This window comes from Tachysurus fulvidraco, chromosome 20 (genome assembly GCF_022655615.1).
Source record: "Tachysurus fulvidraco isolate hzauxx_2018 chromosome 20, HZAU_PFXX_2.0, whole genome shotgun sequence".
NCBI classification, from domain to species: Eukaryota; Metazoa; Chordata; class Actinopteri; order Siluriformes; family Bagridae; genus Tachysurus; species Tachysurus fulvidraco.
Window position 1 is genome coordinate 7,038,286 of NC_062537.1, and position 14,819 is coordinate 7,053,104.

Below are 14,819 nucleotides of genomic sequence, written 5' to 3' on the forward strand. Positions count from 1 at the left end.
ACCAGGTCAGACTTCTTCAGGAGTAGTGTGAACACTCAAATCTAGCCCAGATCTGATTTTTTCACATGTGGTCCTGAATCAGACCCAAATCTGATTTTTTCCAATGTGGCCACAGTGTGGACACCCAAGGCGGATTTGATGCAACTTTTACGTCAATCTACATCGACATTCGTCACAATTATGCGCCGGCGAGTACGCACACAAACGTGACTATGCCTACAAAATGGATCAAATAATCAAACATCCCTCGACATCTGAAAATTTTAAAAACACTGCGTCTCTGTGCTGCCATTACACAAACATTTAGAAAGAAAAGCGAAAATGCTTACTTCCTCCATAACCTCGCCAACTTTAGCGCAACGGAATGCTGTGTGTGACGTCATTGTTATTGTTCGTTTGCGCATGCGGGTCAGTTCAAAACAGCAAACAGTTCACACGGGTATCTGATATAGGCTACATTATAAAAGGTTTCATTAATTCATTAAGACTTGCAGTGTGAACGTGGCCCTAGACTAGGGAGAGAGAACAGAAGGCCCATGCTCCTGCCATAAACATTCCATGTGCTAAAAGTTTGGGAACTTTAGAGGAGTGTGTTTGCATGTGCTTGATAAGATCTGATCTCGCTGAGGTGACTGAGAGGTCAACTAAACACAAATGCACACACATACCAACACACACACATACTAGGCCACACAAGCACACACCAAGGGTACAAAAGGGAGTGCTGAATCATTAGGCTTTGCCTCTTCACAGTGTAGACTTTGTGCAGACACTCTACACTGTATGGAAGATGCCTTTTGCTGCAGCAAAATAAAATTCTATCTTTACTTCTTTGTACCACCACCTGTGTCTTTGTGCATTTTTTTTTGCATGTAGATTAAAACAACCACCACACTGAGCACTGGGGCCCCTCAGGGCTGTGTGCTCAGTCCACTGCTGTTCTCTCTGCTGACTCATGACACTTGTGGCAATGCACAGCTCAAACCATATCATCAAGTTCTGGTGTAGAGCCAACAACTTGTATCTGAATGTTAACAAAATTAAAGAGATAGTTATTGAATTCAAGAAATGGATCTTCCGTGAAGATCGTCAAGAGCACCAAATTCCTTGCCATTCATATGGCAGAACTTAACCTGGTCACTCAACACCACCTCCATCAGTAACAAAGTCTGAGGTAAGCCCATCTCCCACTCCCTGTTCTGACCACCAAGAGCATCCTGAGCAGCATCATCAATGCCTTAATTGGGAACTGCACCACCTCGGATCGGAAGACCCTGCAATGGATAGTGAGGACAGCTGAGAATCAACTTTCATTGGCATCTCTCTTTCCTCCATCACGGACATTCATAACACATGCTACATCCGCAAAGATAACAGTATTGTGGATGACCCCCCACACACTCTTCACCCTCTTGCCATCCGGGAAAAGGGTACAGTAGCATTCGGGCCTTCACAACTAGACTGTGCAATAGTTTCTGCCCTCAAGCCACCAGAATCATCAGCAAACAGAACTGAACTACAGCTAATACACACCCAACTGTGTGGACTACACTGGACTGTACAAATCAGTCACTCAATTTCTGGTTTTGCAATTTCAATACCTCATCGAACTGTTGCTACTACATAAGTTTATATATGTTTACAATTGCTATTGCACAATGTACTTTAAAATATACAGTTTGCACACTGGTTAGCACTATTTTGTGTTGTGTATCTTGTTTTGTATTGTGGGTTTGCACTGTCTTTTTTCTTGCACTGTTGCACTTTATTTGGCTGTGACAAGTCTTTACCTCTGTGTTGTTATATGGCATTTTATGTAGAATAATGGTTTTGGAGAAATGTTTTATTTGACTGTGTACTGCATCAGCTATGCACTTCTGAACAAAATCTTAAAACCGGAGGAAACATTACAAGTATTCGCATTTGTGCTGGTTGATTGTAATCAGGCGGTAAGCACTGCTTCAAAATGCCAAAAGAAGAAACTGGAGAAAGAGACCAAAAAAAAAAAAAAAGAGAGAGTAGGCAATATCCAATACAACAGAGTTTCTAACAGACCATTTCCTGCCATGAAATAAATATATTTTCCTGCAGGACAACACACTATCCCATGCTGCAAAAAAACACCAGCGTAAAGGAGGAAATCTAATGGTACAGACATCATTCCCTGACCTAAATTCAAGGAAATTTAACGTCACATGCTCGTATCCACTCCCCTCCAAAAGTATTGGCACCCTAGCATACCGGATTTTGGGAATACTTGCTCCTACAAGCCAACCTCAAAGTTTGTCACGATGAACTTTAAAAATCTAGTTTAAATTACAATTAGTTTTTGAAAAATTATCTGTTAATGCAAGATATACAACAGATTTCTGTTTCAAATTCATTATGACCTATTGTGTTTGAGTGTTTGAGTTATTTTGCTAGTCCCAACATCCAGATTATAATAAAATTGTTAACATCCAGATTATAACAACAAAAAAAAAATCATTAATCGTATTTCTGTGTTTATGACAGCTGTCTAATCACCTCTTCTTTCCAGTTGTTGCTCCTCCTGAGAGGAGGGCAGACACACCTCCAATAAGATCTGCACTGCTGCACTGTCCTACAGTGTTAAAAACAATTCACGGTACAAATTCAGATAAAATACTTTCATTTTTACTAACTTTTACTAACTAAGTATTACCAGAATAAACAAGAGAGTGAGAATTTAGAACAAATGCAATATTAACAGTCATGTCATGAAAGGTACCTGTGCAGCCAAAAGAGCATTCTTTAGCTCCTCCCTTGTGACCTCTGGTGTATCTGGCTGACCAGTAAGCCCCAGGTTTGAGATGGTTAGATTTTGCCTCTCGAATTCAGCAGTCTCCTTCAGATGCGCATTCAAGTAGGCCTTGGATGCCTTCAAGTATCCATTCAATATGTGTAACATGATATCCATGAGGGGGGGGGACCTGCAAAGAACAAACATGCCATGCATACTTTATTTAAAAATGAATTTATAAATGAGTCACAGCTAAATGACATAAAAATTGCATTTAGTGTGTAAATATTATTATGCTATCAGAGAGTATCTGAATAGTAGATACCTTAACACTCTGGGGTCACATCGCAACACAATTAGAGGGTCCACTAACAGGTCATTTTGAGTATAGATTTGCTTCCTGAAGTACTTAACAGATGGCTGCAATGCATTTACTGTCATCACCCACAGCCTCAGAGAAGAATGGAAAGAAATGAGAAAAGTGAGAGAAAATATATTTACAGTTAGACAATAGACATACTTGACTAGATTTTTATTTCTGCTTTCCATGCAATTTACAATAAAAATATTCAATTGTCAGTAGAGAAGTACCAAATTCAAGAATGTCTTACTAAATTATAACTTATTTATAACTAAATTATACATTTTTATCACTGATGCAATACCTGCTAAATATGCATATATATACACTATTCAACTCCCTATCAGGCCAAAATGGACAATTGAATACAGAGCATCCTCAACATGACCTGAACTTTAAAGTCCTCCAGCTCCAGCTCCAATAGCCAAACACAGTGCAGGAAGTCAGCCACCCATTGAATACTATACATAATCTTGGCAAAGACATCAGTATTTATTTACACCAAATTAAATAAAGATGTGGTCACAAAAACAAAGAGAATGTCCATATTATCCATTAAAAAAAACATGAATCTACATTTTCTAAGGTTAATTAGACAAAAAGCCATTAAGCAAAACCATCTAAAAATATAAGTTAGCAGCAGCAAACACAACAGTGTTTACTCAACCATAACCGGAAATGCATTTAAATACCGAAAGGCTAGTGAAGAAAAATCCATTCACAAGAGTTTGCCAGACCAAGAACACCCTCAAAGATCTGAGTCGAGTTTTACAAAAAAGAAAGCCAGTATTTCAACAACAATGTCTTCCTACAGAGCAGTTGTACTAAATCTTTGGTTGGAATGTCCCAATAGTTGTCGAATCCCTTTGACAATGACCTGTTAAATCTTGTTAACATTGTTATGCTATGAAGAGTGGTTTTCCCTGTCTGGCTGGAATACACACATTAATTTATGGAATTAACATCATAAGCTCAGTGAGTGCTGTTACAAGAGCAATCCACTCAATTTTTGATAGCAGGTTCATAAACTGTACCTCCTAGACAAACAACATGGAACAACAGAGGAGAGGACCACAGGAAGTAATAAAAAAACAGTCATCAAAACTGAAAAATGTCAGAAGTTAATAGGATTCTGTAACCAGCATTGAAGATAGGTTTACTGGTATTCTTTCGTAGCCATAAAATATATTTTGAAAAAACCTGAAAAGTGTACAAAGTGAGAATAAAGGGAAAGACAGCCGTTTTCATTGCTGTGCAAAATATTGTCATATGGTCACCAAGTTATTACATAGTTACATCTACATTAAGCAATTCAGGTGTTAAAATCCAGAATATTATATAAATATGTTAATGTATTAATAATCAAACACATACAAAAACCTTCATTCCCTTAAATCACCTTCGAGGCATGACTGTATTGAGTACCATCCAGAGCTTGTTAACAGTCTGCTGAACTCTGCGAGACACAATATCCTCTAGAAGCAATCCCATATTTGTAGTCAGAGCCTCTGCATAGGGGATCAGATCACCTGCACTCAGTAATGTCAAATATTCCAGGATCTGCAACAGTATGTGCCCACTCAGTCTTATATTCTGGAAGGCTAAGACACAGGAAAAACAAATAAAAAAGTTTACAATAACCATCACCAAAACAACTAATTTTTAGCACAAATGTTATTATTGCTTGTTCCATTGCCACCACGTCAGCTGTGGATTATGCACAGAACATAATGAATTCTGATTGACATTTTATTAGAGCCTTACAGTACATGTGTGTGGAATATTAGTAGAATACTCACAAAGCAGAAAAATACTGTGTAGCATACCTATAGATATAAATTTGATTAAATCATAGCCTTTTTCAATTGCACAGGATCAGAATTGAGATTATGTTTCAATGAACTATGCAGGCTTAATTTGCATTTTATAAATACTACTGAGTAGGAATTTAACAGCCATATTATAACCAGTTTTTACAGGATTTCTTTTTTTTTTACAGCACATTGAGGATTAACATGTTTTGGTATAATATTGAATTTGGATTGTATAATACTCAAAGTTTAAAAGTACATTTGCAAAAAAAACAAGATAAAATGTATTAAATTAAAAAATATTAATTGGGATATACCATGTATTTTATTTTATTACAACATCTCTTTAACAACAAGGCATCTCCACCACAGAAGTGTCAGTTGCTTGTTTTTTCCACATAATTCTGATCAACTGTATAGACTGTTGGTTGTGAAAATACTTTAGTATCCTGAAATACCCAAAACAGGTCATCTGACAACCACCACCATGGCACAATAAAATTATTAAAATCTCACCTCCTCCTTAATCCTGATCACTGATGTGAGTATAAACTGTAGGTCATAACCTGTGAGTGTATACACTATATTGCCAAAACTATGCAGACACCTGGCCATCACAGCTGTGTTTTTATCCCATTCTAATACCATGAGAATTAATATAAATTGATCCACTGTTTGCTGCTATAACACTCTATACTCTTTAGAAAAGGCTTTCAGATTGTAACCTCAATAAAGCTTGTGTGGATAAATGTGAAAAGTAGCTGTGTGTGTATTAGGGCTGTCAACATGACGTATTCGAAAATAAATGGACGAACTGCATGAACATGCATAACGTTTTTTTTTGTTTTTTTTTCCCCAGCTATTGATGGCAAATCATTTCTTTTTGAACCTCACAGCGACATATCCACGCTGGAACAGATTTGGGCCACTCAGTTCGAATTGAAAAGAAAAAAAGAAAAAGAAAGACATTCAGCTTTGGGAAATGCCCACTTATGAGTGTAACGTTCTGATGTCTGCAAATGTAAGGCTTTATATACAGTGACGTGACATGACATACAGCTAAGTATGGTGACCCATACTCAATATTTTCTCTGCATTTAACCCATCCAAAGTGCACACACACAGCAGTGAACACACACCCGTAGCAGTGGGCAGCCATTTATTCTGCAGCGCCCAGGGAGCAGTTGGGGGGGTTCGGTGCCTTGCTAAAGGGCACCTCAGTCGTGGCCGGCCCAAGACTCGAACCCACAACCTTAGGTTTAGGAGTCAGACTCTCTAACCATTAGGTCACAACTTTGTTTATCAGATATATGATAAACAAAAAAATTGTATGGATCCACACGATAAAAATAAGAAAATGATTGATTTTCATTGACAGATGCTTTCTTTGACACTTTTGTTTTCAAACATATTGCAAAAGATTTCTTAGGATTAAGCTAAAAAGCATGGCTCACCCATGTGCAACTGAGCAGGTGAGTACTTGCATGCTGGGCTACTGAGCAACATCTTGCGCATGAGGGGAACTGTGCCAGTCACCTCCTCCTCACATATCCAGTCTTCAACCATGCACAGGTGAGGGTAGTTAGTAGCCAGGAGACGCAGCAGAGCAGAATGCAGTCCTGAGAAAAGAAAAAATTTATCAATGATAATTATCCCATAAATGAATTAAAAAATGTTTTCATATTTAAGAAAAGTAATATTGTCACATAACCAAAAACTAATTTTAGATTGTAATTTCAATTGTAAATGATCATCTCACCCCCTAATTCCTGATGCAAGCCCTGAGCCTGGCAAATGAGGTATTTAATAGGTATCTGGTCCATTAGGGTAGCAGAGTAGGACTTTGGCTTCTTCTGCATCAGGACTGAAAAAAAAACATGGTTTGTTAATTATTCCTCACAGCAACTGAAAAATCAGTGCAGATTTTTACTTGCTATGTGGTACAGTGATTAGCAGTGATTTTTTGCTAACCGCTGGTACTGCTTGAACTCTTCAGTAAAAGCTTCTTAGAAAGCTGTTTGCCACTTAAAATGTACCTATACTGTACATATATTACTCGTATATGGAATTCACATTGAAAAATTTATATATTTTTTTAAGATTCCGTGCTCTGCACAACCCACTGGAGTTAAAACCATCCCACCTGGAAAGCAACACAGGAAGCAGAAGGAAGATTTTCATACACAGGGAGTTTACTGCTGTTATACTCATGACTATATACATACCCCTACAAGCTAGCGCTAAAGCAGCACTGGAATAACTTCAGTCGTCTATTAGCAACCAGCTAACTATTCACCCAGATGATGCAGTGACAGAAGCAGTGAAGTACATTAATAATGTTGAAAGGACTATACTTCCAAAATTTCACAAAAATGTTAACATTTCAACCATAGAAAGAGATATCCTGGACCAGTTCTACACAAATGTTTCAGGAGCATACAATGGCATCTCATCGCCACATCTGGGCTCATCAGATGTTTCCCTGATGGAGAAAAAAAAACAGTTGTTTTGACAGAGCAAGACTGTTTTGAACTCAAAGTCTGGGGTGTATTTTCAGAAGGTGCTGATTGAGAGGAATACAGTTCATCATCCCTGGCCTATATTGACTTCTGCACAGAGTCTGCTATAATAAGCAAAACCATCAAAATATTTCCTAACCAAGAGCTATGGCTGGACACTAAAGTAGATACTCTACTTAAAGAACAGGATGCAGCTTATAAGGTGCCTAGCAAGCCTACAGTAATGCAAGGAGGTAACTGAAGAAGAGCATCATAGAGGGAAAACACACAAACATACATACAAACAGTGAATTTGAGGACATTTTGAGAAAACAATACCCACAGAATGTGGAATGGAATTTAGCCATCATTGGCTATAAGGGTAGAACCTTACAACCCAGTAATGACCCCTCTCTCCCTGATTCCCTGAACAATTGTTTTGCTTGCTTTAATGACCAAAGAGTTAGAGCCCTCCCCTTACAAAGAAAGCACAAGAAATAACTCTCCATAAAGTGTCAAGTCTGAGGAAGTCCAAGAGCCACAGAGATGCAGGACCTTGACAGGGTTTTAGGCCACACAGTAAGAACTTGAGCTGATCAGCCAGTGGGGTTGTTCACAAATATCTTCAATTTATTGATACAGCTTTCCACAGTCCCCACATGTCTCAGGTCTAACTATCAAGAGGATGCAGTAGCCTAGTGGTTGAGGTGTTGATCAACCAATCGGAAAGTTGTGAGTTTGAATCCCAGGTCCACCAAGCTGCCACCAATGTTCACTTGAGAATTTCCCATAACCCTCTATTACTCAGTTGTATAAAATGAGGAAATCTCAATGCTGTAAGTGTAAACTAGTGTTCTGGTGCCTAAAAGTGGTTTTGCTGTGGTGGATTATAATGACGACTATCACCCAGTTGCCTTAGCCACAAATATTATGAAATGTTTTAAAAAAACAAAACAAAAAACATGCTGTTACGCATTAAAACAATCATCCCAAGGACCTGGACAGTCATCAATTTGATTAACAAGCAAACAGATCTATGAAAGACCTTCATATAGCCCTAACACATCTATAACAACCAAACAATACGAACTTAATGTACATAATAAAGTGTGGGAGTGCAAATAACAATATTGTGCAATATTATGCTTTTGTGCAATATACAGCAGCAGCAGTAGTGTGTAATATACAGATGATTTGGTGACTGCCAGTCCTGATAATGCAGTACTTATGATAAGAAGCAGTGAATGTAATTATGGTGAGGTGATTGCCTAGGGAAAGAAACTGTTCCTGTGTCTGGCAGTTTTAGTAAGCAAAGTTCTGTTATGAGAGAGGTTATGTCCAGGGTGCAAAGGATCAGTAGTGATTTTCCCTGCCCGGTTTCTGGTTCTTGTGTCGTACAAGTCCTGGAGAGTGGGCAGGGGGCGCCAATTATTTTTTTCTGCTGTTCTAACCATGCGTTGCAGTCTGTTTTTGTCCTGTTTTGTTGCTGCACCAAACCAGATGGTGATGGATGTGCACAGGACAGATTCTATGACTGCAGTGTAGAACAGCATCAACAGCTCCTGTGACAGACCATACTTCCTTAATTGACATAGAAAGTACATCCTCTGCTGGGCCTTTTTGATGATAGAGTTTATGCTGCACTCCCATTTCAGGTCCTGGGAAATGGTAGTGCCCAGAAACTTGAAGGCCTCCACAGATGACACCGGGCTGTTGGATATTGTGAGGGGGAGTAGTGTTGAGGGGTCTTTCCTAAAGTCCACTATCATCTCCACAGTTTTGAGGGTGTTTAGCTCCAGACTGTTCTGACTGCACTAGAGCACCAGCCACTTTACCACCTGTCTGTATGCAGATTCATCGCCATCTTGGATGAGACCGATGAGCGTAGTATCATCTGCAAACTTCAGCAGTTTAACAGTTGGGTCACTTGAAGTGCAGTCATTAGTGTAGAGGGAGAATAGCAGTAATAAATGGAAGATAGCGGACGTGTAAAAGACATCAGGTTCCTTGGAGTTTTCATGACAAGCGATCTTAAATGGTCCATTTACAACTCTTTCTTTCCTGATGAAGAAAACACAACAAAGGCTGTTCTTCCTGCAGAAACTCGAACAGGCCAAACATTTTTCCCCCCACAATTACAATAACAGTACCATAAACACCATACTAATGCATGGTATCACAGTGGGCTATGCTATCTGTACTGAGAAATAATTGGGTTGGCTAGGCAACTGCAAACAAAGTCCAATATCATCATCAAAGACACAATTGTAAGGCTTTGGGGTGGAAGTAAACAGAGCGGCTGCTTAAGCTCTGCACCCTGTTGGAAGCAGAGGGAGAAGCGGATGGAGTGCAACACAACAAAGGAGGTAAGCTGTTGGTCAGTTCACCTTCTAATATATGTGCATGCTTCTTCTTTGTGGAACTGGCAGCAGAAACAGACAGAAACTATGTGCGCACTGGGTTCCACCATATCATGTTGCCTCACCACCAAACACTGCATTCACCCAGAGCACCCATCGACCAAGATATAAGATACCAAGTAATCTGTACCTTTTCCTCATCTTTGCTGCAGTAAACACTCTTAATAACCACAATTCACTCTATCAATAAACTGTTCAGTTTTATTGGAAAAAACTGATTCCCGTGTCTGTATTCTTCAGTAAGAGTCACTATAGTGTTGGGAGATTGTGGGCATGAACACAAACACCCAATCACTGAACCAGCATGCACCAAATGCTTAAGCACTTGCTTGAGGCCAGTCTCCAAGAACAATCAGAGTACATGGCCACCGGATACAGCTGTGTTCATGTATACAACCACCATACACCGTTACAGAACAGTAATCGTGCAACAACCAACCGGCATGATGATGTGATGATCTTGGCTTCGTCAATCTTGGCTCGCTGTGAAGACCACGAATTCAGTCCTCAGCATCGCCTGATGCCATTGACAGGGAGAAGGGATGCGGAAATGGTTCTCAAAGATTCAGAAGCATGGCAAGCGAGCGGGTGTCTGTGCTAGGTTAAAAACAAACCCTAGCTGGCTGGCTGGCATTCTACTCTAAAATTTGAACCAAACAACATTACTGGCAGAGTGCTCAGGGAATGTGGAGAACAGCTAGTGGATGTGTTCACTGACATCAACATTGTCCTAAGCAGTGCCGTTGTTCCTATGTGCCTCAAAACAACCTCCATCATCCCCACAGCAAAGAAGTCTACAGCGTCCTGCCGAAATGATTACCATCCCATCGCACTCACAGCAATCATGATAAATGCTTCAAAAATCTCATCATGAGGCACATCAAAACCCAGCTACCACCTTCACTGGACCCCCTGCAGTTGGAACCGCATTGCCACAACCCTCCAATTGGCCCTCACCCCCCTAGACAAAAAAGATGCGTACATACGAATGCTGTTCATACACTTCAGTTGAAAATTCAAAGCAATCATCCCTCAGCACCTGACTGAGAAGCTGAGCCTGCTAGGCCTGAACACTTCCCTCTGCAACTGGATCCTGGACATCTTGAACGGGAGTCCTCAGTCATTCTGGAATGGAAACAGCATCTCCAGCACCACCATATGCAATGGGGTCCCTCAGGGCTGTGTGCTCAATCCTCTGCTGTTCACTCTGCTGATTCATGACTGCAACTCGACAAGAACGACAGGTCAGCATACACAGAGGAGGTGCTACAGCTAACAGCCTGGTGTGACCACAACAACCTGTCTCTGAACAGTGACAAAACTAGATTATTGTTGACTTCAGGAGAAGATAGAGCAACCGTGCTCCAATGAACACTGACAGATCCTCTGTGGAGATTATCAAAAGCACCAAATTCCTTTGTGTTCATCCTGCAGAGAACTTTACCTGGCCACTCAAAACCAGCTCCATCAACAAGAAAGCCCATCAGGGCCTCTACTTCCTCTGTAGGCTGAGGAAAGCACATCTCCCTTCACACATCCTTACCACATTTACAGAGGGGCCATGAAGAGCATCCTGAGCAGCTGCATCACTGTCTGGTGTCTGGCACGTTAAGTCTCAAATTGCTAAACGCTGCAGCAGAAAGCGAGGACAGCTGAGATCATAATTGGAGTCTATCCTTCCACTATCACGGACATTTTCACCACAAGCTGCATCCACGAAGCCAACAATATTGTGGATGACCCCACACATACACTCTTCACCCTACTGCCATTTGGAAAGAGGCATCAAAGCATTCGGAACCTTTCTTCCCTCAAGGTGTCAGACCCCTCAACAACCAGAACCGAACTGCACCAAAAACATGCTCACATGTACACGAACACAAATGTGCACACACACATACTTAACGGTCTTAACTGACCTGAACAGTACCAAACTCAAAAACATATGCAATATACATCCATGTCTAAAGCACCACTCAAATTAAACTGTTTACATTCTGTTTTTGCACATGCTGTCTTGTCTGGTACAATCACTCAATTGCAGTTTTGCACATCACATTTCAATACCTTATCCAACTGCTACTATTAAACAAGTGTATATATGTTTAAAAGAACCTTCTTTGTTCAGAACTCCTCCATTTTTGCATTGTACTGTATAATATAGAGAATGTACACTGATCAACTACTATTTTGTATACTTGTCCTGTCTTGTTTTGTGTTGTCTTTTTGCACCAGGTTGCACATGATGCACTGTATGTGTCCTTAGTGATGCTGTAAGAAATTACAGAAATTGCACCCAAATTCCACTCCAAGGTACACATCTAAAAAGAGCTCATTCCTAAGAAGTATCATAAGGTAATACGTTTAGGACTCTAAACGTATAAATGTGATTCAATTATAAATATGGGGACGGCGGCAGGACATTAGGGATCACCACAAACAAAGGGTCTACGTGACCGCGATTACCATTTGAAGTGACCACTTGGTTGATAACAATACCAAGCCAAGGTCTACGTGGCCGCGATTACCATTTAAAGGGACTTGCGATTTGGTTACAGACTGACAGAGTTAAAACAAAAAGGAACACATGCCATCCTCAGGGTTCAATCGGTTGAAAGTTCTATCAGCGCATCTTCCGTATCTGACGCCAGAGGATTTGCCATCTTAAATTGAATGGTGACCTTATATTGGTCGGTAGCGTCTCCTTCAGGGAAATACTTATGAAAGTGATCCAAAAGGGACATCATTACAACCGTTTTTAACATATAAATAATAAATAAATGAAGTCTCTGGAAATCATCTCACAACCCCCTGACCCCCACTCAACCCCCACTTTGGGAACTGCTGACCTACAGAACCTCAACTACCACCTGAACAGTTAGTCATGAACAGCCACTAGAATAATTTTTGTAAAAATAAGTGAAAAAATTATGAGAAAACAGTAATTCTTTAAAAATTTTATTTTTACAAACATTGTCCTAGTGGATGCATTGTGTGTAAATTCCCAGCAGTTCCTCCATTTTAGTATTAAACAGAAAGCAAAAATGATGGTGCCTTTGATTTCTGTTGCTTCACATATCAAATATTTTCAGGTAGCTAAAAACATGAAGCTTAATCTAACTGCAAATGAAAGCATGTTGAAGTCAATTTTGTTTTGCATTTCTCAGTATATCAATTCTTTAATATTTCCTTCAAATCTTAAATCTTCTTCAAATCATTCCTACTATAATAATAGTAACACAACAAGGCTCCAGACAAATGCCATCCCATCATGCCAGAAACAAATGGGATATGGGACAAAGTCTCTGTTTTAGGAAACTTTCATGGTTGATAATGTTGTGCAAGTTTACTTAAACCATGCCTATAAACCATATAATTTAACTCAGTAAGTAATTTCAGTAAGGTGAATTAATGATAGACTGCAATAAATATGGTTGGACCTCTTTGCTGTGGCTGATGGAGCAACAAAACAGCTGATTTCTAGTAATAACAAAACTTAATAAACAAAGAGTATTATGAACAAAATATAATGTTTGGAGTGGTCAGTTTTTAGTTTGGGACAGCTGAAGTTTTGAGACGATTAAAAAAAAAAGTCTGGAGCCCTTCAACAAAAGTACAGTTAACAGATTATTAAAAAAAAACAAAAAATGAACAAGCAAATATACAGACCAAGTGCTTTGCTGTTGGCCAGTAGAGCCTCTTCATAAGACAGAATATAATAGAGAATCAGCAGCTGAGTGGTAATGCTATATTGAAAATGTCCTTTCCCTGAGGTTCCCTGTGAGTGAGAGAGAGGGGAAAGAGAAAATTGAGAAAACGGAAAAAATGGGACATCAGTACAGAATATACTCACAGCTAAGATTTTTTGTCTTAAAGAATCTACCACATGATGTAAGTGATACATCAGCAAGACTACTATATTAGGACATAGAAAAAGTCACTATTGATACACAAGTTACACAATATTAAGAAAAAATATGTTCTACGCACCCATGTCTGGCCCTCAAAAACATTAAGTATCTCCTGCTCTGTAATTGGTTGGTTGGTAGCCTCTGGGTGGGCCTTAGATGCAGGTGTAAGAATGGAAGTAATGTAAACATCAATGAGAGGAAGGAGCTGTGTGTGTAGAGGTGTGGTAGTCTCACACAGTTGCCTAAAGATCCAATCCTGGAGAGAGGAAAAAAAGAAAGACAGATGTCCATTAAGAAAACTAATTTTTCTTTTTGCAGAAAACAAATTAACAACTAGATTTGTAAAGTTCATCGCGACAAACTTTGATGTTGGCTTTGGCGGTGCAAGTATTCGCAAATGCCGGTGCTTTTTTGAGGCGAGTGGACAGAAAGATTGTGAAAGCTACTGGATCGATAGGGTGCCAATACTTTTGGAGGCGAGCGGACATGAGCATGTGACATGATCCGAATACCCGTAAGGTATTTCCCCTCATTGTGCTGAGTGTTTTGATATGTCACATGTCCATGTTGTGCAAATTTTTAATTTTTTTAATAAATTTTAATTTAATTTAATTTTCATGACGTCACGTGACGTCACGTGATGAGCATGTGACGTGATCCGAATACCCGTGGGGCAGTTCCCCTCATTGTGCTGAGTGTTTTGATGTGTCACATGTCTATGTTATGCAAATTTTTGATTTTGCTTGTTTTGGGGGCGGGGCTACATGTGACATCACGTGGTGTCGAGTGACGTCACCAGAATACCCGGTGGGCTACTGAGGGTTTGGACATTTCATGTCAATACTGCAGTCATTATGGGATTCTATATCCTGATGGGAGTCTTCACCATCAGGATATATCTATAAGCACAAGCCTCGTCTGACTGGTCGTGGAGGTGGTGTCGCCACTATCCTTAGTGATTACTTCACTGTTACCCAGAAAACACAGCATAGATTTAGTTCTTTTGAAGTGCTCGTCCTTAATGTTACACTATCGCACATGCACACGAAGAAATCCC

At 39.7% G+C, this 14,819-nt stretch overlaps 1 protein-coding gene across 2 annotated transcripts in view; it reads right to left on the reverse strand.

Annotated features, from left to right (window-relative positions):
* Window positions 1–14,819, reverse strand: part of ints2 (integrator complex subunit 2) — a 56,769-nt gene that overhangs the window by 10,784 nt on the left and 31,166 nt on the right. For both annotated transcript variants that reach the window (XM_027139582.2, XM_027139583.2), the window contains exons 14-21: window positions 13,842–14,018; window positions 13,521–13,629; window positions 6,693–6,797; window positions 6,388–6,552; window positions 4,522–4,723; window positions 3,087–3,212; window positions 2,750–2,951; window positions 2,527–2,602 (exon numbers count right to left, since the gene is read on the reverse strand). In XM_027139582.2, the coding sequence (XP_026995383.1) occupies window positions 2,527–2,602; window positions 2,750–2,951; window positions 3,087–3,212; window positions 4,522–4,723; window positions 6,388–6,552; window positions 6,693–6,797; window positions 13,521–13,629; window positions 13,842–14,018 (1,162 nt within the window). The remainder of the gene's footprint in view (window positions 1–2,526; window positions 2,603–2,749; window positions 2,952–3,086; window positions 3,213–4,521; window positions 4,724–6,387; window positions 6,553–6,692; window positions 6,798–13,520; window positions 13,630–13,841; window positions 14,019–14,819) is intronic.